Source organism: Ciconia boyciana, chromosome 3 (assembly GCF_034638445.1).
Source record: "Ciconia boyciana chromosome 3, ASM3463844v1, whole genome shotgun sequence".
Lineage (NCBI taxonomy): Eukaryota > Metazoa > Chordata > Aves > Ciconiiformes > Ciconiidae > Ciconia > Ciconia boyciana.
The window spans coordinates 99,855,707-99,880,347 of record NC_132936.1 but is presented as its reverse complement, the minus strand read 5'-3'; the positions used below and the strand labels follow the sequence as shown (position 1 = coordinate 99,880,347).

The window sequence follows — 24,641 nt, the reverse complement described above, 5'->3', positions numbered from 1 at the left end:
AAGCAGAAGCTGCTGCTGTAAGTGGGAGAGGTCTTTACAGGAATTTAAGGAATGATGTAGAAAGTATCCCTAGTATGCCAAATTTAGGATGGCTGTGGAACTGAGTTTTAGGTAGAAGCATTTATTTTAATGCAGCTTGTGTGTGTTAATGCAGCTTGAGTGTTATGCATATGAAGAGTTTACTAAAAAAACCTTCACTGAATAAAAGATTATAGTATTCTACTGCAAGTTTAGCTCCTAGCTAGCATTTCATGTCGTAGGAAAAGTTGGTGACCCTCATTCTTTTCATAGTAAGTACATTTTTCACCTAAAATGTGTGTGCAACATCAGGTGTAAAGTTAATGTTTTTCCTATCACTAAAAAATCATTTTAGTAGATGAACTACATAGCTGTGTTGAATTTCCTCCTGGGCAGCCTCCACTGAATTTCTTTTTCATCAGATCCCATAAGGACTGAATATGGCACTATCCCAAATGTTGCATTATGGGCTGTCCAGTAATACCCAACATTCACATTAATGTCTCCAAGTTTGTTTCCTTCAGTGCTGAGGGTCATTATTTTATGCTTTGAATGATTTTTAACAAATACAAATGATTAAGAGAGAGGATTATTTTCATATATGTATTGATTTGCTTTTAACCTTCCTTTTGGATGTTGTCTGTATACATGCTCAGCAGGCAACTGAGTGTGTACATGACAAATGCAATAATATTTATACTTTCTGTACAGATTATGAAAATTGAATGATAACTGATTTTTAGGCCAAATACTATTTACAATATATTCCAAAGCATAACACATTCCTGACTTTGTCTTAAAAACCAACAGCTAAATCCACGTCCCACTGTATTTTTATTCATTTTGCAGGCGTATTTATGGTATGTCATTTGACATTTCAAAATGAAGCAGATGCAGTGTGTTTTGTTATCTGTGGCATGACAATTTCAAGATTAATGTTTTCAGAGGAAAGGTCCATAACGCATTTGACTTGTGCCGTGATTGCCAATATGAAAATTGTAAGAAGTACAATGAGTATTTCCATTTACATTCAAAGGATTATGAAGGATAAAGTAAAAAGGAGCAAAACACCGTAGTACCAAAATTATTAAAATGAAGGTTATTTTTCAGTATTTCAGTTGCTCTTAAAAACTTGTCATGAAAAATAATTCAGATGCAATCAGGAAGATACAAACAGGAGAAAGTGAGGAAAGTTAAAGAGAATAAAAGTTTATATGGTTAGAATCTTAGGTTTGTTTACGCCTTTTTCATACCCATACCTTTTTCCCTAAAACTCTATTTTTATCCTTCGTCTAAAGTTTATGCCATGCCTTTTTAGAATGGAGGGGGGGGGTGTTTCACTGTTTTTGTATGTCTTAAACCTACATTCTTTCTAGGGAGGGTGAAGGTGGAAAAAAAAGAAAGAAGAGAACTCAGGAAGCAATAAATTAGCTGTTCTTGTAGAGGCCAGGCTGGGTAATGGCATGAAAGAGCACAGCCCTTGCTGTGAGGCCAGAGGATGAATATCTTCCCTCTGGTGGTACAGAGATGAGGGCATCCGTACTATTCCAGCCCACCTGAGATGGGCAAGTGGATGGAACTTGTGGAAGCCGTGATAGTGGGTAGGCACCTGTGCAGATCCTTAGCCGATCTAATATTTGTTTAGCATTTCACTTGTAGGAGCTACAAGATGTTTTTTCTCCATTTTCCATGGAGGGAACTCTTTTTTGCACTTAGAAATTATGCATTTAATTTTCATTCCCTCAGAGAGTATTTTCAGACTTTAAATATCCGTTGTCATGTCTTCAAACTGCATTAAGCTGCCTTACATATATTTCTGGAATCTCTTGCTCCTTTACCATCTGTGTTTCCTAGGTGTCCCATACACTTTAATTTCATGAATAAGTTCAATTTCAGTCAAGTTTTCAATTTTTTAAACTCTGGCAGTCAGTGGTACCTTTGATTCTTAAGCCATCACCTCTCAGGCAGTGGCATGGAAAAAGGCCTCCTATTTCAGATGTTGATGTTGTGGCTCTAATCAGAACTCACAGTTCAGCGAGGCAGAAGTAGCAGAATTTCCACAGTTGCAGTACAATGATCAAAACAAAACAAAGCAGACAGCTGCCTTTTAATACAGTTGAACATCCAGTTGTTGATACATTTCTCTTTTCATTTTAAGCACCATGTGAGACTTCTTTTTCCTTGCCTGCCAAAGTGCTTTGGTACATTCTTCCACCTTGCTAAACAGTATCTTCACCTTTTTCAAGATTTTGAATGGTATAGGAATGTCTGTTGGTGCTAGAGTGGCGGTCTGCCTAATTTGTATTTGATTGTGTCGCTGCAACTTAACTATCAAGACAAGATGTGAGTTGGAAAAGAAGACAGCCAGAAAGAGTGGACATTTCTAGTATTTTACCAGGCTTAGGAAAGTCCTATGACTGTCACTGGGAAAAGCACAATTATTCAGCCAACATTACATGCTACTCATTTGACCTTCACTACACTGCCTCCCCAAATCCCACTGCTGAATTTAACTTTTTTAAGTCTGTATATTTACTGGCAGCTGTCCCAGACTACTAATTCTGGAAGAGTTTCCTCCCCAGGCTTTTCTGTTCCATACTTTTAATTTATATAGTTTCCAGAAGAAGTCATTAATTTTACTATAATGAACTCAGGGGAAATGTGAAAGATTGCTTTTTCATATGTACTTTTCACACATTTAGCGAGCACTAGGAAAACCTTTTGAGCTCAATAATAATTCTTAAAATCATGTTTAAATATTGGAAAGAACTTGAAAGAAGTAAAATATAACTCGGTGGTAAGACTGGTCTCATGTCATGGAGACTGATAAAAATTTTGAGCACAATCATTTTGGAAACTGAGCAGATGGAGACTGATAATTTTTGCAGATTTCATTTTGTTCCAAGGAAAGGCTTTTGTGCTAAACATAGTTCATGTGAATGAGCTGAAGAGCTAAAAAGGAGAGTTAAGAGAGACTTGCAATTAAGAAGTGCCTTTTGCCTAAGTAGGAGAGCAGTGCCAGAAGTTGCTGTAGTTAGAAGTGGACAGGATTGTGATTCTGCACATCAAGACTGTAGAACTACTAGCCATCTTCAGGAGAAGGAGGAGGAGTGTATATATGTGTGTGTGTGTATACATACATACACATATATATAAAGTTGGCGTAAAAGACCAAATTGCTTTTACACTCCATATTTTTGACCACGATTGAGGCAGAGAAAAGAGATAATCCCTGTGGTGAACAGTCTGAACAGAGAAAGAGATAAAATGAAGAGGAGGAGTTGGTTAGATGGCAAATTTGCGGAGGAATAGTTGACACTGCTTTGTTCATGAGAATTGTAGCCTTTTACCTTTTAATTGGTATTAAAAATGGAGAAGACAGGAGAAGGAAAAAATGGGAGTGCACTGAAAAGTGGCAGCTTGCGAGCTGCCAGGTTGTGAGCACTAAGCTGAGTTTTGCAGTAGTCGTAACCTAGGTGGGCATTCAGGTGGAATGTGAAGGAAAAATAAGGCTGTAGCTTTTGTGATTTAAGCCAGATAACTAATTCTTTAATCTAAAGATTTTTTTTTTTCATGTAGGAAATAATAACAAACAATAAAACTCCATATACTATGAACCAGTAAAATAGTGAAGAAAACTCACCATGCTTGATCTGTGAGTAGCCTAAGGAACATTTGAGCCCCATTAAGACTTAGCTTTTAGCATTAGCCTTTTTGGGGAGATCTATGACAAAAAAGAAGATCTGGTTCAGAAAGCAGTTCTTCATTTTGACAACTAAATCCACACCGTTGAGAAATGTTTTTGTAAGTTTCATCTTGTTCTAGGGAAAAGCTTTTGTGCCAACGTATTCAATTTCATTTTTTACTGAAGGCATATTTGATTTTATAAATACAGATAGTTCTGAAGTATCACTTCCTAGATCTATGAGACAAGATGGATTTCTATTAATTAGTTAAAATGCAAAGCTGTTCTATAAAAGACAAGTGTTTCTAATTATTGTGTTGCCTTTGGGATTAAAAAATCATCCAGTAAAGAACAACGTGTATCTTACCCAAGGCATGTGCTAATTCCTTCTTCACAAATTATCTTCTTGTTTATTTCTCTTGTGAAATATTAATATCTTGATTTTACATCTCTGTTCTTTAGGTGTTTTGCCTATGTGGATTAGTTGGTCAGGTCACATTTTAAAGTTTGTTGTAGTTTATAAAGATTTAGCACTGTCCTTATGGAAGATACATAATACATAGAAGAGAAATCAGTGTCAAGACAGAAGGAATAATGTCTGAAAATATGGATAGAACATACCCAGTCAGCTCTTTAATAAATGAGTTACAGAAGTAGGAGGAATATTACTGTGTTTTCCTAAGCCAAACCACCAGGAGAGAGACCTTTTTGTAAAAAGAGTAAGTCATGCTTCTGAAACAGTTTTACCATTGCTTTTAACTAACAAATGTATGCAAGGCTTTATACACGTATAGACTGGGCATAGCATATTTTAAAACATGAAAACTGGTGGTCATCAAAGCCACTGACAAACAGATGACTTGCTTTTAAGCAGTACTGGCTCTTTTCCTAAGGAAATGCAGAGATTTGTTGAAATATCTGGGTTTAAACATAGGAATATAGAACCAAAAGAGGAAATCTTGGTCACATGCGGTCACATGCTTTGGAATAGCTGGCAGGCATATTCTTCAAACCGTTTATAAACTTATCAAGCACCGCATAAAAAGTCAGATCTTCAGCATTTATAGCTTCTATTAGAAGGCAGTTCCAAAATCTTTTTTAGTCAATGTGGAAAATGAGGGTCTTCTAATTTACAGCCTATGTTTATTCATCACCTGTTTATATCTGCTTGCACCTTTGAAAGGCAGTTGTAGGTGTCTTTATCCCTCACTTGCTTCTCCTGTTTGCTTATTTATAGAAGCAACCATATCCCCATGTTTCTTCAGTTTTGATAAGTCCTGTGTGGTGTGAGGACTGGTAGTTCACTAAATCTAAAAATGGACAGATTTAGTATTTTTCTTTTTATGTGGAACACTGTTTTTCAACCACAGATGGTTTGGGCCTTTTTTCAGATGAGGAAGAATTGAAAAATTGAAATGCAAGGAAAAAAGCAGACTCTAAACATACTGTTCTGAAGTCACTGGAAGTTCTGCACTTAATCAATAGACAGGCTGTATTTCTGCTTCAGAAACATTAGGTTTTAACTCCTTTTTCCTTTATGAAAACTCGGACCTATTACCAGCATGCTTTGAGAGGCTTAGAGAGAAGTGGTGCTTTTCTTTTCATTCATTAATGGTTTTATTTTTTCCTGTGTTTATGTCAAAAAGATTTCCAAAAAGTCTACATGATACAACTGTGTTGTTTATATTAAAAATTAGGAGACAGTGTATTATGCACTGATTATAATATAAATTTTAAATGTGAATGGGACAAGTTATTCTGTTGAAAATTGACTTGGATAAAAATTAGGTTTCTATTCCTATCAATAACATTTTTCAGATCTCAAAAAGGAAAGAATTCCAACAATTCTTATTTTTAAAGTAAAAGATTTCCTTTAAAATTATTAAATAATTATTTAAAATATCAGGAAAATTATCAATTTAGTGCTCTAATGTCTCTCTAACACACATTACAGGAACTATGATTGTATATATATGTGTGTATAAATGAAAGTATATATACACATATATGCATACAAATGGAGTATTTTTTTAAATTTATAAGTGATGCCTTTTGAGTTCATACCCTTTGGTGCAAAAATAGATGTGATTTCATGCAATACATGTTTTAATAAAATGAAAATTTCTTTACTTGCACAAAAATCTATGCTGAACATTTCTGAATACAGTCAAGAAACTTCCAGGTGAACTTTGAAAAAGAATCACTATATGATTTGCCTTTGTATTGTAAAAAATCCCCAGTGACTGTGTGTTGTGCTTCAATGTCCAGACCTCCAAGGCAGTGCACCTCTTTGTTTTTATTGCTGCCATGTTTCTTCAAAGCATTCAGTATTTATTCACATGTGGCATTTCTCTGTTCATTGTTTGAACAAAAATAGCTCAATTTGATGAGTGTCAGATGTAGAGTGGTTATTTCCTTACTAAGTTTAAAAACAAATCTGTTCAACAATAGATACTATTTTCCACAATTCAAATAATTGATGCAGCGTGCACTAACGCATTTTCTGAAAATTGTAAGAGGATTTTTACACTCAAAAAGAGGAGGAGAAAGTGCAGGTTAAAGTAGCAGTCTGTTGTTCTGTACCTATGTTGATATTGGTCGTTAGGCAGTATGCATGTATTTTTTGTTCATGGGCCTAAAACATTTATTCTTTATATTTAAGACTGTAAAACCAAACCCAGTATAGATTATGACAGGACGCCTCTGAATCCTTAATGAATTTTGGAAAGAGCCTGAACCACATAGATGTGCATGACAAGAATATTCCTTCCAAGAAGTTTGTTGAACTGGGGCATTATTTCAAGTTATCTCATTCAGGACATGATAGGAACTTAAGCTTAAATATATTTCACGTGCCAAATGGTATCAATGACATGCTGGCCCTCCGTGTTTCTCCTGGGAAGCCAGCTTTATGTCTGTTCATACTTTACAGACTGTAGTTCACTCAAGAAATTTCTAGCCTAACAGCTGATTTAATTCCAGTGATACTGGTGATTTGCATAGATGTATATAGAAAGAAGCTGGTGGAACAGAGGTCTAATTCAACAGACTTTTCTGTTTTTCAAATCACTTTCTGTATAAAGTCAGAGTTGGTCATCGATATTCAAGTTGCACTCATAGGTAAGAGTTCTTTCTTCTGCATCTGTAAAGCACACTGACCTTTGCCTCCAAATTTGGATATGGCTACAGTTACCTGCCACTTCCATCGTGAGGTTAAGTTTAGGTATCATTTACCTTTATTTTTTTAATAATTTGAGGATCTTAAGCTATCTGTCCCTGGTCTGAAATTGTCTTCGTAGTCACTGGGTAAAGAGAATTTACCACTGCATTTTATTCTTGAGGAGTTCAAAGTATGACTTTTAATTTAAACAACTAGCTATTAGTCCAGTCACATATTTTCTCCTTCTCTCCTCTCTCTCTCTCTCTCAGTAATGCTGTGGTCATTGTTATGAAACCTTTTGCTAACTTAAGAAGAAGGTTTAAGGCTAGGTTGTCTTTGTGAAGAGAAATCCTTCCCTTGGAACTAGTTCCAATCTTTTGCCCAACAAGTTTGATAACCTTCAGAGTATCCTAAAGCAATCATTTTTTCTCTTTAACTTCACAGGCCTATAGAGTAGCAAAGCAGTCAGAGTACAGATGTAAATCTAATTTTTCGGGAAAAATCATTTTGCGGATTGGTTAGAGGTTATTTATGCAAATGGGAGAAAAATTATATATTTTTTAAGTTTCATTATTGTTACAATAGACACTGCAAAACAAACCTATATAAACTCTAAATAAAGGGAAAATCAGGACTTATTTAGTAATTTTTATGTAGCATCAAATTATGGAAATGCTGGCCAATTTAACTGTAATAGAAGTGCTCATGTTTGATAACTATGGTCTTCCATTCTTGCTGAATAATATAATTGCCTTTTTTTAACAGGAGCCTCCTAAAATAAGTTTAAGACCCTTTAGAAATTTTCCAAATGAAATCTCACATTTAGTTGTTGCCAGGAAGCTGACTGACGTATCCATATTGTGAGATCACCCAAAGCTTCCTAGCATACCTTCTTGAAATAGTTAACTCTCAGAGAAGCAAAAATAAACCTTGTACTTCCATTTTTAATCTCTCAATGCTATTTTTCTTGGTAATTATTCTCTTAGCTCCTTTGGCTCCTAGCTTTACATTCATCTTAGCAACAGCTTTATTCAAATCATATTCTTTGTCCCAGTAGTCTACATCAACATACTATTATGTTCCTGGTCCTGTGCAACAGTATATATTCCTAGCAAGAGGTGCACTGTACAGCTGCAGTGCAGAAACACGGAAGGAACTTAGGTCTGTAGTGCACCGTATTATCCAGAACTCAAATTGTTGTGTAGAAGAGCAGCACTACCGCTTAATGCTTGTACAGTGGTTCAGTGATCCTTAGGTACTGCTAGAGAGACTAGTTGTTTTCAGGTTTAAGCCAAGTCGGAGCTAGTTGAGCTGCATTGGCAGCTATGTGGACCTGGCAAGCAGCGTTTTCAGGTTTTATTTCAGTTTATTAAATCTGCCAGGTTTCTGATACGACCTTACAGCTGAACTGAATTTTACTTATGGGACATAAATAAATTGCCAATTACTGCCATGGCAGTCACGTGCATTTACAAATTGACTGTGAAAATTGATGAACAACTTGCTACTTATCAACAGTGAATTTCACATTATAAATATCTGAAGGAGTTTTCTGTCCAAATATTATAGAGTATTAACAATGTTCATTATTGATATAATAGCTGCACTTTTACTTGGTTTAGCATAGTGCTTTTACTACACCGGAATGTTAGCTGACCATATATTCAGAAATAACCTTGATTTCCGAGTCCCCAACTCACTAAAAAAGAAATGCCTTAAAACCAATATTAAAGTAAGTCTTGTAAAGCAAACTTCTATTTGAACATAAAACCAAAAAACCAGATGGAAAGTAACTTTAGAATTCAAAATTCTACAAATTAAACTCAAAGTTAAAATCTCAACATGAAGTTGTACAAATACAAAATTAAATCCATGTGACCAGAGAGGAACAACGAAGGTTCCTTTCCTCCTTGTCCGTCTGTCCGGACTGTTAGTACATGAATGACTGGGATGATCATGTCCTTAGAACTGCTCTTGCAAAACAACTCACTGGGGACCCGACCATAACCATGCAAATTGTGAAATGTTTGTCGCTCTCGTATGAACAGTGTGTTGTGGTATTATGTTGTAGACTTTGGCTTTTTATATCATATGAGAAAGTACTAGAAGGTCAGTCACAGCTTTTTTTTATGTTAGTGAAAAGTCATTTTCTCCGTTTTCAGTTTTTGATTGATAGAAAATGATGACTCGGTGTCCTTGTCTGGATGAGGTACTAAAAGTACACAAAACTGTTTCATGGGATTGACAACATAATTGGGGAGAGAAAAAAAAGAGACAGAAAGAAACTGAAAGATGCCAGAAATGGAGTACAAACAGGACAGAATGAAACGGATTGTTTTAAAACCAAGCAGTAAGCTGGAGAAGGAATAAATGATTTTCATTTGCATTATTTGTATCATATGTTTTTCTATGAACAATTTTGAAGCTCAGTATTGAGTATCCCAATGTTAAGTATTTGATGTTTCATCCTCTTCAAATGAACAGAGGTCTTAGCTAGGTATTTCCTGAGAGCCAGTAAGTCCTTAAGTTACAAAATAATATATTCATTTCCTTAGGTACTTTCTAGTATGATTTCAAACCTCAGTTTACTTTTTAAAGAAGTCATAATTGTATTGTTCACCAAAATCAGACTAGAGACCTCTTACCAAAATGTAACAAAATGGTTTTTAAAAGTTTATTTCTGGACTCCTCTGTTCCATATTGTTGGAAAAGCTTTCAAAATAAATCATGTAAAATGCAGGGGGTTTTCTGAGGCCCAGGGCAAAGGTTGAGCCTGTGATTTATTAGGCATCATTATAATGGAACCGATCAGGGTCCCTCACCTCTCAAAAGGGACCTCCACTCGCTCCTCATGTTGTGCTGGTCTCTGTCTTTATCCATTTCTACTGGGGCTTTTCGCATTTTTTTTCTGTGTAGCACCTGAATCCACCATGTCTCTTCTGCCACATACCTCCTTCTTTCATGCAGAGGGTGGAGGAGTCTGGGACAGGCCTTGTAGCACAGTTCCTCCCAAAAGCTAAATTTGTCGACTTCAAAAGAATTAATGGCCAAATTGTATAACATGCCAAGTACTCTTTACTCTTGCCAGTTTTGGAAAGGCATGAAGGAGCTTAGCACTTTCTAAGACTATGAGCCTGCACGAGGAGAGTTTCAGGACTGTTGTCAAAGGCATTTCTACTCTTGGTAGCAGGGAAAAAAAGCAGTATGTCATGTAGCAGCCACAAAATTGTACTATGAAGAAAAGTTGTATTAATTTTTTTTCTGTAGAAGAATCTTAACAATGTTTTAATACAGTCATAATGATGAATTATCTTCCCAGTCTTGACACACCTTTTATCCTTTTATTTATTATTATGCTCCTGTCCATAACCTGTCTTTTCCTTTTTCAAATAAGACCATGAAAATATGTTTCACTGTGGTATTTCTGGAGACAGGCAGAAGGCATGGCCATTTTACTATATGTTTTTATGTATCTACAGATGCAGCAGCTTGAGAAACAGGTTATAGATGCTGATCGTCAAGCGGAGAGAGCTTTTCAGCAGGTATATATATAAATTGAAAAATACCTCCACTAGCTATGTGCATGTTACTGTAATGAAGGGAAATTCAGAAAATTGCTGGTTTTCTTAAGTATTGCTCAAAAGGGAGAAGGCAGTTTCTTTTTACATCTATTGATTTGTCTTACCGGAGATGTTCTAACACCTTTTTCTGCTCACTATCCACTCCACTTCAGTAAAGTCAAAGCTAACAGCACGAATCAAAAATAGATACATGTAATGAGCTTTTTCATTGATGCATCATGAGTCTTTGATATATGATGCACATGGAAACAAAAGGGAGAGGAAACAGTGACCTGTTTTAGAAAATCTGTAAGAAAATAAAATGAGGCTATCCAATACAGTCTCTAAATAGGATTGTTCTACATTGTTGGTTCTTCTTGTAGAAGTTACATCATCTAAAGAATGAGATTGTGGCTAAATATTTAACCAAAGTTGCCTTTTGATTCCAAATGGCAGATATAGCTACTGCAGACATTTTGTGAACCTATCTCTGGTATTCCCTAAAAATCCTTCGCATCTTACTGTGAGACAGATAGAAACTGAAAATTGTAAGAATAAAAATGTTCATGTACTAATTTGGAGTTAGAAAACATTCCTGACTACAAGCCAAGTACTTTTTAACCATTTTTTAGAATGCTTCTGATAATTCATTGGGATTTTTTACACTGTGCAATAGTTTATTTATTAAAACATTGTTTATTAAGCCTAACAGCAGCTCCCTATACATAAATTGCATTCTTCCCATATTGCCGTTTCTAACAGCTTGTGTGTTACAAACCTAGAAGCCTCTCACTAATACTAACAAAATCTGTATAAGGTCTGTCAGTGTTTTGCCAGTCCTATTGGTATTAAATGCATAGGGAGACATAACGAACTGTAGAATTTCTTCTCAAATAGGCTTCAGAACTTTGCAGGGTTATCTTGAATCTTAAATGTGGGGGCAATTTTAACAGTCCATTTTGTGATTAAATTACTACCTTTAACTTGGAGTATTATGTTTCTTAAAGTCTTACGTTTGACCTTCCAAATAGGTACAGGTCATGGAAGAAAAATTAAAAGCAGCTAATGTTCAAACGAGCGAGTCAGAAACCAGGTTGTATAAGAGATGTCAAGATCTGGAGATCCTGATACAAGATAAAAATGACATAATACAAAAATTGGAGCAACAACTTGAAGAACAGGTTAGAAATAATGGTGTTACAAAAGATGAGCATCAATTCCATTCTTAATTATACAAAAGGAAAATAAAAATTAAGATCAATAGAGGACAGAAAAGTTTAGCATTATTTCTGTTGTTTGATTAAAGAGGTTCCCATTAGAAGTATATAATTTGAATAAGATTTATTCACTTGCAAATTATGCTATGGCTTCCTTTGAAAGAACATGTAACTTTTAAGAGCGGAAGGATGTTCTTCCTCTTCACTGTCTCCTCTGAAGAGCTTTCATTTTTCCTAGTGGAAAGAGGAACAGCAGCCTCTGTGAAGGGCCTATTCATCATTTTTTTCAAAATCACCATATATTGCCCAGGAGACTGAATTACTTCAAGCAATATTAGGATTTGTGTCTGAAGATACTACTCAGGCAGACTATAATACTCAGTGAAAAATATGCTTATGTCAATTTTTTTCCAGAAGCAAATAAGACTGCAAGAAGCAAAAATCATAGAAGAAAAAGCAGCTAAAATAAAAGAATGGGTGACAGTCAAGCTCCATGAGGTATAACTCTTGCTACAATACTTACACAGAAAATATAATGGTGTGACTGGATATCCCTTAGGCTTTTTGGCTGTTAAAGGAGTTTGTGCCATAGTAAAAAAACATGCTTCCCAGTTTCATTGATCTCTATAGTTATTTGCTTGAAAGAGGAAAAATGAAAACAACAGCACAGAGGGCAGAGTATCCATGTCACTTAAATTCTGATGTCTAATTTGGTCAGCTGGTATATCTGGGTCCTCTTTATGGAGAAAAGGCCCAGAACTGCTCTCTGGAAGGTGTACTTATCACCACTAATTGAGAGAGATTAACTGGCAAACTGAGCTTGCTCAAGCAGATGCCTAAAGTGTGAATAATCCCCAGAAAGCTGACCAAGTCTGCTGGGGCCTGGCAGAAAAAAAGGACTTGCTCATTTTTTATTTTCCAATGCCCACAGTACTCTTAGTCATAAATAGTTTCAGGGGCACCAGCTCTATTCCCAAAAGAGACCAGTTGTCTCTGTGCTGTGGTGAGATAACCATGTCTTTGCCCTGCCTAAGGCTGCCAGTTTTGGTGTGCTTTCTCTTCCTTGTGTGTATAAAATTTAAAGTTGCCCATAAAAGTTAAAATCCTACTCTGTTGTGGTTAACTGGTTAACCACACTCCAGTCATGGAGTGGTTAACAACACTCCAGTTGAAAAACAATGAAATTATTATTTTTAAAGTAGGAAACTAGAAGTAACATTTACTATTAGTCTGCGAGGGGAGTTTTTGAAATCATTTAATAAAAACGCAATTAAGTTTAGCTAAAATTATCTTGAAAAGGTTTGGACAAAATCAAATATGACTCAAAACTATTTACTTATTTTGAAACATGGAGAATTTCAAGCTAGTTTCACAGAGGTGGCTAGGTGTCACCCAATGGCAAGTGGAATTGCTGGCTCCCCTCTGTGTGATACAGGATACTCACATATAGTTCTTCTCTTTGCTTAATTCAGAGCAGGAGTTTGAACCAACATCTTTTACCTCCTGGTAGAGGGCTACAGCATTGGGTTGTTGGATTTTTTCTTCCTGTAGAAGGTCTTCTGCTCTGTATGAAGTTTTTCAGTACCTATTTTTTTAATCTTTGTCATGGGATGGTAGGAGGCATTAGCACCATCATTCCCTCTAATTCCTCTGCTTGCTCTTGGGTTTGCCAAGTGGCACAAAAGTTTGTAATTCTAGCCCTCTGCTTTTATTAAAAATGCCAATGCAGATTTCTTTTTTTTTTTTTTTCATTATTAAGGCTTTTTAAAGCAGGCGTGGGTTTGCTGGGTTGGGGGAATGATTTTAACAGAAGTTGAGCAAATAAGCATTGCAGGGAATTTCATTGTTCAGAACAAACAAATGCCTAGACTGGCATTAAGAGAAGTAGCAGAGAGAAACTAGAAACAGAGATGAACTAGCTTTATCCTTAGATAGGCAGAAATTCAGAGAAAATCTAAATGATGCAATGACTTTAAGAATTGTTTCACTGATGGATGAGATTACATTTATATGCTTTTAGTTAGAGGTGGAAAATCAGAACCTTCGCTTGATCAACCAAAAGCAAACCAAAGAGATGAAAACAGTACAATCTAAACTGCAAGGTAAATGTACAAATCTTTTAACAACTTCTCTATATATGTCATACTTCTTTCTATTCCCTAATAGTTTGTGCATCCACATAATGGAAATATTCTGTGAAATCACAAAGATTTCAGTTAGTATGAACTGACATCAGAGTGACTGTACGTGAATGTGTTAGGCAAGCAATAATTTAATTTTTATTGAAAAGACATGCAGACAAACCACAAGTATTTTTTGTTGGGTGAAAGGGTATATGTTATTTAAGAGGTTCTGCGAGTAGTAAGATTTGACTGGATTTGTGTTAGATCTTTGCTTTCAGTTCTTTATAGCATACAGAATTCTGATCAGTTTTTTTTTAATTACTACATTTGACTACAGTGATCCAAAACCTTAATTCAGCCACAGTATCACCAGGTTCCTCTCCAAGTGGATATAGTGAATTTAAAAATCGTAAATTGTAAATATGGAAAAGAGGAATATCCCCTCCAAAGACCATTATTTCGCATTAATCAAAGTTGAATTTTATTTGCCACTGTGTTCTCTGTTAACCAACTTTCTTAAGTCTCTCTGAAGGTTCCCACAGCCCTTTCCATACCTGGTTGACCTGACAACTTACTAGCATCTGAAAATCTCGTTAGTTTGCTACCTAGCCCTCATTTCTTGATAATGTATCTCATGTATATATGTACATACACAGACATTTAGAAAAGTGTGTATATGTGTATATATATGTGTGTGTACTCACATAATACGCATAATGTATGAAAATATAAATATTTACAAAATATGTACATACACAATATGAAGCTTTTAAACTAAGATGCAACTCTATTAATGAGGAAGCTGGATTGTTTTGTTTCTTTGCTATGTTTTGATCAGTAGCAATTCTGTATACTTCAGCACTTCACAGCTTTAGTCATCCTCTTCTGAGAGATCTATTCAAAGGCTTTTTGAGACACTAAGAATTTGTCAGCTGGTTTTCAACACACATTTACTGATATGCTCAAAAATATTAAGAAATGTATTACCATTTGCAGTGTCCATGCTGGTAACAGGCTATAAATTACAATCATGTGGTACTGTTTTAAACGGTTTACAGGTATGGATAAGGGCCTTTTGTTTCTGGATCTGCCACAGAACTTTTTATAAACACGGATGGACAGCATTGTTTCATATCAGTTTCTGGCAGAATAGCTGTCCCTAAGGATGGATTTCGTATTTCTGAGGCAGTTAATCATTTTATGCTTTCACCTTCTCTTGAAGTCCTCCATATATACCTTCCAAGCCTGGTAACTTACTCCTTTATATTTGCTGTAGCACCTGTTAGAGAGTCTCTTAATATTTTTATCTGAAGGGAAGGCCACCACATACTTTAATACTATTGTTCTACAGTCTTTCCCATATTATATATCCTAGACCAATCCATAGGTTTGATTTCAGTCACAGCAGAATAAAATCAGGTATTTCCACTAGGTTTTCATTCTGTATTAAGTGCATGTTTTATATTTTATTGCTGTGAAATTGTTAAAAGAGATTTTTTTTTCTTTCTATACTAAAAAATCAATCTTTAAGAACTAGAAATGTAGCTCTGGTTTATTTTGATATGGGGAGGTATCAGGTAGATTTTTATTCCTATAATAAATTGTTTATTATCTTTTTGCTAAATTTTAGTTATCTTAAAAAAAAAACTTTTTTTAGATAACTAAACTTTAGTTATCTTAAAAAAAAACAACTTTACACTGCAGAGTAAAGAGACCAGTAGCATAGCTTGCTATATCCCATTAACACAAGATTTCTGAATTACTATTCTTCAGAAGCTACGGGCAAGAAATCTGTTACTTCAACACAAAAACCTGGAGAGTGTCAGCGACTAAGCAGTTTGACTTTTGGATGCTTTTCAAATAGAGCAAGAAGTCCTCAACCATCTCCTAAGTTTGAAGAAATAAGCAAGTCTTCATCTAAAGAGTCAGACTACACTGAAGGCAAAAACATGCTAGGTACTTAGTCACCGATACTGCCATTTTATTCTGACACAGGTGGAAAACTAAAATCGACAACTATGTCAGTGTATCCAGAACAGCTGTTTTGAAAGTATATAGCAGTACTCTCTCCCTCCCTAATGCTAGTCTCTATTAGTAGGAAGAAATTCCGTGAAGCACCAGAGTCTCCATAATACCACTGATACACTGTTTGGCAGCATGCAGTGGCTGACGGGTGCTTTGGCTGCAAAGGAAACAATTTGTTGTGGCCCAGGTTTGCTCCACAGTAGCGTAAGGAGCTTTAAGGCAGCCAGTCCCCCAGGGAGGGCTGTTACGTTTTATGCCTGTGTAGAGCCTCACCTAAGTCCAGTTTCTGTATATTTTATCTATGGTATCACTGGTATCCCAGTGTTAGTTTTATGCCCTAACTCAACAAGATCAACTCAGTAATCTTTCATTAGTATGATCAAGGTCAGAAAAAACAGAAGAGTCTCAGGCATCTTTTCACACCATTGTTGCCTGTCCGAAGAAGTAGAAAGCTCCCTGATCAGTTCATACAGTTTCCCCAACAAGCCCTGAAGTCTGGCAATGCCAGCAAGTTGGCGTGCTGTTATGCTGTTATAAGCACAAGCAAGTCCATTGCAGCTTGCTGCTTCCCTTAAGCACTGAAAAGCCCAGGAAGCAGACTGTTGCTCTGGTCCTTCGTTTGAGTCCCACAGTACTATTCATGATTTCAGCATTTTCTCCAGTTAATCATGGTACCCAAAATTGCAAGCTGAGGTCTGTAGAAAATCAGAAACTGAAATAGATCCTATTAATATTTCGTATATTTATATGATGCCAAGTTCATTATAAAGGTGGGTATGTATTATGATTTCTATTTTTATAGATGAAGAAATTGACGTCAGAATTTTTTTTCAAGGGAAAGGATAAGAAATAGAACCCAGATGGAAACAGATCAACTTTTGTGACTTCATTACTTTAATGTGGACTAAATTAAAATCTTTGGCTTATCCAATCCACTTTAACTTCACACAGCTATTTAACATTAACTTTCCCAATATGTAGAAAGGCCCTCATTCTTGCATCTGTTTTAACTCAGGGGGAGCACGTAGGCCTCACTGACACGCTGCAAGCTATAACTCTCTCCTGCAAAACCAGGTAAAAGTGAACAGCATAAGCAAAGCTATTTTTAAGACAGTGTCTTCCCCTAAGCGTTTTTCATAAGCCTCTCTTGTGTATCTTTCACCACTGGGAATACAATAATAGCTTGCAGAAGAAATTTCTATATATAAACACCGCAGAAATGCTCAGAATACCCGATTTGTTAATGTAAATCTTTTCTGACAAGCTTTTACTAAATTTTAATTTTCCTTAGATTTAATAAAGCAGCTAAATTTTATGCCCTCTTAAGCCTTTTTTTGTGGTTTTTGTTTGTTTGTTTTCAGACATATCTGGTTTACTTTAAAATATGGCTCCACTCTGCTCATCTTTACATTTATCGCCATTTTTAGTTCGGCTGGAACTTTGAGTAATGTCTGTTACAGTGTTTTGGCAAACATTGGTGCAACTTCAGTTGCATTCAAAAATTTATAATAATTTGCTTAAATTTTATTGTTTACAATATTAAAAAAACATAAATGTGCTTACACATTTGAAATGATTACCTACTTACTATTTGCAGACATGATAACAAAATCCTTTAGCAGTCACGTTTGCTAATGTAATTTTCTTATAGTCATTGTATTTCTTCTCTAGAGAAGGATATCCTGGAAACTACCTTTGCTGGTCCTGCACATGAAAGCAATACAGGTCAGAAGTCATTGCAACAAAGTTCCCCTGGATCAGAGCAGAACAAAAATGTGAGAACAAGCTGTTCATCCAAAGACATAGACAGTGACATGTCAAAGAACTCCTGCACTACCGGGAGTGACTGGAGCTCAGATGAGGATGGAGGAGAGAATAAAGGACTGAAATCCAGGTGTGCATCGACTCTCTCAAGCCACACATCTGAAGAGAATGCAAGGTACAGTAGAATGGGAAGTGAAATGTATTTGACAGCATCTGATGACAGTAGTTCTGTATTTGAAGAAGAGAGTTTTGGTGTTCAGAGGACTCAGCACAAGAAGTTATACTCCTGGCAGCAAGGGTCCCAAAGAAAAGGCCAGAACCATCCAGGTGGAAAGTGCAACTCTGACTTCACAAGTAAAAAGAAAGACCAAGATAGTTCTTCAGATGAACTGAATAAGAAATTTCAATCTCAGAGGCTAGATTATTCATCCTCATCCAGTGAGGCAAATACCCCAAGTCCAATTTTAACCCCTGCTCTGACACCCAAACACCCAATTCTAGCAACTTCTGCAGGTTCTCAATGCACAACGCCATCGGATTCTCCCTCAAATTTGCCACCTCCAAAGTTACGGACTCCTAATGTGTTTAGTATAAATTCAGCATTAGCAAAGAAACATCTAAGCCAGCCCCAGCTGAGTTCTGACAGAATGTTTGGTAGAAATAGAAATGCCATAAGCATGATACGTCCGTGGAGACCTCAGGAAACAGACATTGATCTGGTGGATGGAGAAGATACTGATATTTTAGAGAAAATGGAGATTGGCTGTGATGAAGGAGTGTTTACCTATGACTGCACTGAAGCACAGAATGCTGAAGCCCAAGAACCTTGTGATACGACAAAAAAGGGTGCTAGCAATAAACCTCCAACCCCTCCATTACATCGATTTCCTTCCTGGGTAAGTATAATGATAGATATTTTTCCTACTGGTGAAACTAACTCATTTTCATGCTTCTCTTCTATGACTTCTGTTGCTTCTACCTTTCTCATTCTATTTTTGATGACAAGACAGGACATTACGTTAACTGCAGCTAGAAGGACAAACTCAGAAGCAAGTCTGATTTGAAGCACAGCATTTCTGCCGTTGAAAAACATGGTCACTATTTCTGTAGATAAGACCAATTTTTGTCATGTCACATCTAAGTTATATATGTCCTTTTGAGTATATCTAATGAGGTAATGCTTGCGACTGCATTTGTTTATATATCTTAACACCAACAAAGCCTAAGACTGCTGGTATCAGTGCCTTTGCAATAACCATTGTACCACTCACAATCTAGATAATTAAGTTGACAGAAGACAACTACAGACTATGGAAGTTACTGATCACATTTCCAAGTAAAATTTTAAAGCCATCAATCAGGGAGTTAAAGTAGATACTAATATTTCTTACATAAAATCCAAAATTAACTGTGTCTAGACTCACTGATTCTGTAGTTCCACAGTCAGAGATTTACTAATGTTTCAGAGATGAATAATGTGTTAATGTAACAGCTTTTCTATGTATATATTTTAGTGCATATTTTTTCATTATAGATTTTCTTATTGTGGCACACAAAACTGTTGAAAAGTTGCCTCCATAATGGCATTTCTCTGTTCTTAACATGCAATTTCCCATTAAAAAATATTCTCGCTATAGCTTCTTTGGCCCCTGATAATAGTATTTTTGAAAAGAAGTTATCTATAAGGGCAAGCATTGTGTGAAAAAAGGTTGAAACAGACTATGGGTATGGTGGGTATGGCATATAAAAGAAGGATGCATTTTTCAGCTGCTACTGATGACACCACTTTATCAACCATTTAATCACGTGGTTGTACTAACACAAAGACTGGGAGGCTATGGGGAGGCTAAACAGAAGAAAAGTGATTGTTGTGTTTTAATTATCTACCATTAAATCCATTCTTCTTATATAGGAAAGCAGAATTTATGCTGTAGCCAAATCTGGTTTAAGGATGTCTGAAGCTTTCACCATGGAATCTCTTAACAAAAGTAAGTGGTTTAGCTGTTCATTGTTTCATGAACAAAAATTCTCTTCTTACGGTGATTTGTAAGCAAGGACCAAATGTCCCATGTTCCTCTAAGATACTTCTATGGAGATTTAGTTATCTGCTATTTAAAACCTAGACGATCACTGGTTATCTTTCCATTGTCTTCTATTACCTTGCCTCTTGACTTTGTGCTGAATTTGTACTTTGTTCACTCCAGTTTCCTTTGCAATTCACTTTGAAGATTCTATACCAGGTACCAAGGTAAGAGATTATACTTTCAATTTAGAAAGGGTTAGTGGTCATGACTACAATTTGTTTATACTCCTTAAAACCATTGTAAATTTCAAAAAGCTATAAATCTCACATCCAAAACAGTTCAGGAGTTAGTTTGCATTTTATAGCAGTTATACAATGCAAAATTTACATTAGCATTTGATTAATTGAGGGGTAAATTAGGAAGGTCATTTATACAATATGTTGCTTTTGTAGGTGCTGTTTCACTAACTTCGTACTCCATATCTGGATTATATACATCTCTGATATATAAGAACATGACCACTCCTGTCTACACCACTTTGAAAGGGGTAACTGTATTACTGTTTAAAGGAAATTTTTAAATGCCATTGGGCTTCACATCCAGGAACTTGCTGTTTCACATTTGATGCTACCATGCCAAATATGTCATAAGATGATGTTTAGAGATCACAGAACCCCAGAAGTAATGGAAATGTCAAATAGCTGGAAAAAAAATGCTTATAAAATGTTACTAGCCCAGCTCTGTTCTTCTTAGGTTCCTTGCTGATTTTTTCCAAAGGCTTGTTAATTATTAAACAGCCACATGGTGTTCAGTGCCATAATTAAAAGTGTGTGTGTGTGTAGAAATGTTTTTGTGTCAGTGCCAAAGCTGTTTATAGTTGTCACATAGCCAGCAGAACTAATCACAGCATTGTTTGTTTTCTGGCAGCCTTTTGTGATTTGGAAGGGCTCATGCCTTGAGCTGCCTCAGGTTTCTGTTTTAAAGTGTGGGGGTGGTTGAGGATACAGAGGGCAGAAGGAATTCAGTTTTACGTTGATATTGATTTGGATACGTTGTGCCAAAACTCACAACCCAAGTAAGAACAGCTTTGAATGTTAAGAAGCCAGCAGAGCTGTGCTACAGTATGAAGGAAATGACTGATACCCTTTATGCAAGGTAACAAAGAATGTTGTGTTAATTTCTGCAGAAAGCAACTCAAATAAGCAACAGCCCATTTATAGATGAGTCATCAGGATCTGAGGAAGAAGACAGCTCTCGATCCAGCTCAAGGACTTCTGAGTCTGATTCTCGAAGTAGAAGTGGTCCGGGTAGTCCTCGGGCTATGAAACGAGGTAGGCAAAAACCATAAGAAGGAGTAACTTCCAGGAAGTTTGGAAAACTAGACTAAACTAAAACTAGACTAAACTAGAAAACTAAAAAATTAGAAATTTATTTCTTCCTTAAACAGCATGGACATCTTAAATCTAGGCTTTTATCTCAGCTATCAAAGCCTAGATCTATTATTCAAGCAGGAGAAAGGACTGTTATACATGGCTTTCTTTATATTGCTGTTATTATAGATGTCTTTTTAAGGCATTAATCTAGTAGCTGGCTGTTGTCATGAGGCAAAAGTGACTCATTTACAGCAAGTACATTTACAGTACATTTACAGTACATTTAAAGCAAGAAGCTCTATTCTATCTATACTGTGTCATGCCAAGGACTTCCTGTGACCTTTAACTGTAGGGAGGTAAAAAATGACCTAGAAAAAAGTAATTGCTGTCAGAAAAAAACCCAACATATTTTCAAGTTTATAAAAAAAATTAACAGTTTCACATGATCAGAAAGCAGGTGGAAAAGTTCTCTCAACAGAGTATTTGGTTCTGTCATCTTATGCAGTAAAGGGCCTCTTTCATTTTTACAGTGATTGTCTCAAGGTCCTGTGCAAAGATTTAGGTAAAACCCTTGAATCCAGTAATGTTCTGTCTTTTGTGGAAGACAAATCTCACGGCGGTAATTGTGTGTTTTCCATCTGCAGAATGAAAAGAATATGCTTCATAACATTGAAAGATATAATGCTTCCTCATGGGGTGACAGTATGTGTTATATCCCTGCGAGTATTTCTTCACTGGCTAAACCAAGGGAGACTAAGATCTAAGGTTCCAGTGAGGCCAAGTGTTAAGATCCTTCACTGCACATTGCTTTAGAAATGCAAAATAACATTATTCAGTAGTCTCCATTATCCATGTTAAAATCCCAGTTAGCAGGAGCTCCAGTCAGTCACACTTGAGCAGGTAGATAGAGCCACTGGTCCACTAGGAGTTTTCCAGAGCCAGCCACACGTGGCATCAAGTCCTGTTTCCAGTCATGTAGTTACAGTTTTGCCACATGAGCATGAAAAGGACCTATAGTTCCTGCTTCCCAGCAGCTCCATCTTGCTAAGCAAAAACCAGTGCCGTGGTTGCAGACGCATCTCATGTTACATGCTTGCACAACAGGAAAGGTAAATTAGCTAATTTAATAGCTGGTTTAACCTCCAATTTATATCTGTGTCTGTAAAATGGAACCATTCCTTTTGTTCATGCTTTCTTCTCATAAAATAGTCCTTGCATTGTTTCACGCATGGAAACCTTTCTTAACCACAAAACACATACGTACATATCTTTGTTGAGATCACATTGTTTAAAAATCTAGGCAGTCACAAATTTCACTAGGCACATAATTAGCTTGCTGCGTATTTGTTATTAAAGATCCTACATGAGAAGAGAAGAACCCACTCTGAAAGCCCAGGTGGCTTACCAAAGCAATAAATGAGAAAGCTTTTTTTTTAAAAATAAAATCGGCACATTAGTTTGGAGATTAATGAAACAAAGGAAACAAGGCATCTTCATTCAATCTTGGAGAGTAACCTTTCAGAGTGGAACACTAGTTCTTACAAAAGGACATGTTCACATGTTTGAAAATAATTATTTCAATGATGAATAAGGGAGGAGTTTGAAGTTTTATTGCTGATTCACTGGAATTGAAAACAGGGTGCATTTTTTTCAGGATTAAAGCTAATAAACTCTAAAAAAATTCCTGAAATCTGGAATTCAGATTTTTGGAAAACCTCAGTATAAAAATTCATAGTAATTGCCAAATAAAGACAGTCACCTACAGCTTCAACATAGCAGATCTTGAGCACAGCTTCTTAGTGCACAAGCAGTTGCATGAGAAATGCGGATACCAGAGTGAATGATAGAAAGGGGAAGGGGAAAGTTGCTTAGTTTAATTAAAGATCCTGTATTCATTTTCTAGAGTAGTAGTATGCATGGCACTAACTCCCTCCTTAAAAAAGCTGTAGTAATATAACAGAAGGTGATATATTTTTTTGTTGTTTCATTGTTTGTTGTTTCATTCACAAGTGACTTAAACTCTGTTTAATTATGAAGAAAATGGGATTCAGGTATTAGCACTGTGCTAATAGTTCAATAGGCTGATATTTAAAAAAATGCTTGGTTCCTGATGGATTTATGTTGATTCTTGTGTTTGCCTGCAGATCCTACTCAGATATTCCTTCTGCATGGCTATTCTGATCTCATTTGTTTCTAATGTAATAAAAAAAATAAAGAAACACCTTTCTGCTTTTAACACAGGTGTGTCTCTGTCTTCTGTGACCTCAGAAAGTGACTATGCTATTCCTCCAGATGCCTATTCAGTAGATACAGACTATTCAGAGCCAGAGCAGAAACTTCCTAAGACGTCTTCCTCATCTAGTGATAATGGAAAAAATGTGAGTACTAAAGTTCTGTGCAGAAGTGTACCTGTGGTGCTGTGTGTATATTTATGTTCAAAGACTGCTACCAAATCTCTATATTCAGTCTTGCTGACTGACAGACTGCCTTATGAGTACAAATAGCAAAATATACCAACAATAAGTTACCCATATAAGACTATAATGATTGAAGGAAAGTGGAGGATTATTCTGAGCTTTCTATATAATGAATGGAAATAGGTAGACAACTCTAGAAGACAATTCAAAGCACTTAAGATTTTCCTTTCTTGGAACCAGATGTGGTGTCAGATTGCATATGAAATACCAAAACCAGCTTCAGATTATTATTTGAATATTCAGGGAAATAGAAGGGCATTCCACTGAAGGAGTTGGAGGCATCAGTAGAAATCTATGTGCAGTAATAAGTTTCTATAGTTTCCTCATACGGGGAAAACTTTACACATCAGAGAGTCCTAAGTAGAGCAACATGCAAGGAGAGGTCAAAGAAACCAAACCATTATGGGGTATTGGTCTGTCTCCAGGAGTTTTTTAATGGCCTGTGTTAGTAGTTAGTGTCTTAACATACAAGTGGATTGACTGCCTGGTGATAAAGATAATTTATTTTAAGCTTTCTTCACAGAGCCAACCTGTGAATTCTCTTTAGTGTACACACTAAAAGTATGTCTGTGTGGAGCTCTGAGTTACACTGCTCTATATCTGGTCTGCAGGTTAGGCCCTGAAGTTGGGAAAAAATATATATTTACACTGTATTCATTTTGTTCCTTGTTTAATATGAATACTCAGAAAGTAAAATCAGGAATCATCATATTCTTCATTCTTTTGTATAGTTCTGGGCAAATCACTTACTCTTCTTCATGTACTATAACTGTAAGTAGGGATATTAATTAGTTATCCCACATGCATGGCATTTGTCTTAATTGATGCTTGTAAAAACTTTGTCATTGGACTAAAAGTCTCATAAAATACTGTAATTATTGTTTAGCATGCTTTTAAGTAATTCAGATATCTGTGTGTGTGTGTATTTATACATATCTCTGAGGAATATAGGTATATATGCGTACCTGACTACTTTTTATCTGACTTCTAAATAATCAGGAACCTTTGGAAAAATCTGGATATCTGTTAAAAATGAGTGGTAAAGTAAAGACCTGGAAACGACGGTGGTTTGTGCTTAAAGGAGGTGAATTACTATACTACAAATCTCCAGTAAGTACATGTAATGTATTTGCTGTTTAATATTAGATTGTTTTTTACTGAGAATCTAGAGCTGCTAGAAGGAAAAGAAATGCATTCCTGGTGTCTGAGCTGTTA

The 24,641-nt window shown here is 36.0% G+C and overlaps 1 protein-coding gene across 3 annotated transcripts in view; it reads left to right on the top strand.

Annotated features, from left to right (window-relative positions):
* The window catches only part of PLEKHH2 (pleckstrin homology, MyTH4 and FERM domain containing H2), a 56,554-nt gene that overhangs the window by 9,147 nt on the left and 22,766 nt on the right, over positions 1-24,641 (top strand). For 2 of the 3 annotated variants that reach the window (XM_072856797.1, XM_072856798.1), the window contains exons 3-13: positions 10,343-10,405; positions 11,455-11,604; positions 12,055-12,138; positions 13,661-13,742; positions 15,537-15,719; positions 17,460-18,448; positions 19,465-19,540; positions 20,029-20,123; positions 20,763-20,907; positions 23,191-23,327; positions 24,426-24,536. In XM_072856797.1, coding sequence (XP_072712898.1) covers positions 10,343-10,405; positions 11,455-11,604; positions 12,055-12,138; positions 13,661-13,742; positions 15,537-15,719; positions 17,460-18,448; positions 19,465-19,540; positions 20,029-20,123; positions 20,763-20,907; positions 23,191-23,327; positions 24,426-24,536 — 2,115 coding nt within the window. The remainder of the gene's footprint in view (positions 1-10,342; positions 10,406-11,454; positions 11,605-12,054; positions 12,139-13,660; positions 13,743-15,536; positions 15,720-17,459; positions 18,449-19,464; positions 19,541-20,028; positions 20,124-20,762; positions 20,908-23,190; positions 23,328-24,425; positions 24,537-24,641) is intronic. The other variant, XM_072856799.1, reaches the window with a different exon arrangement.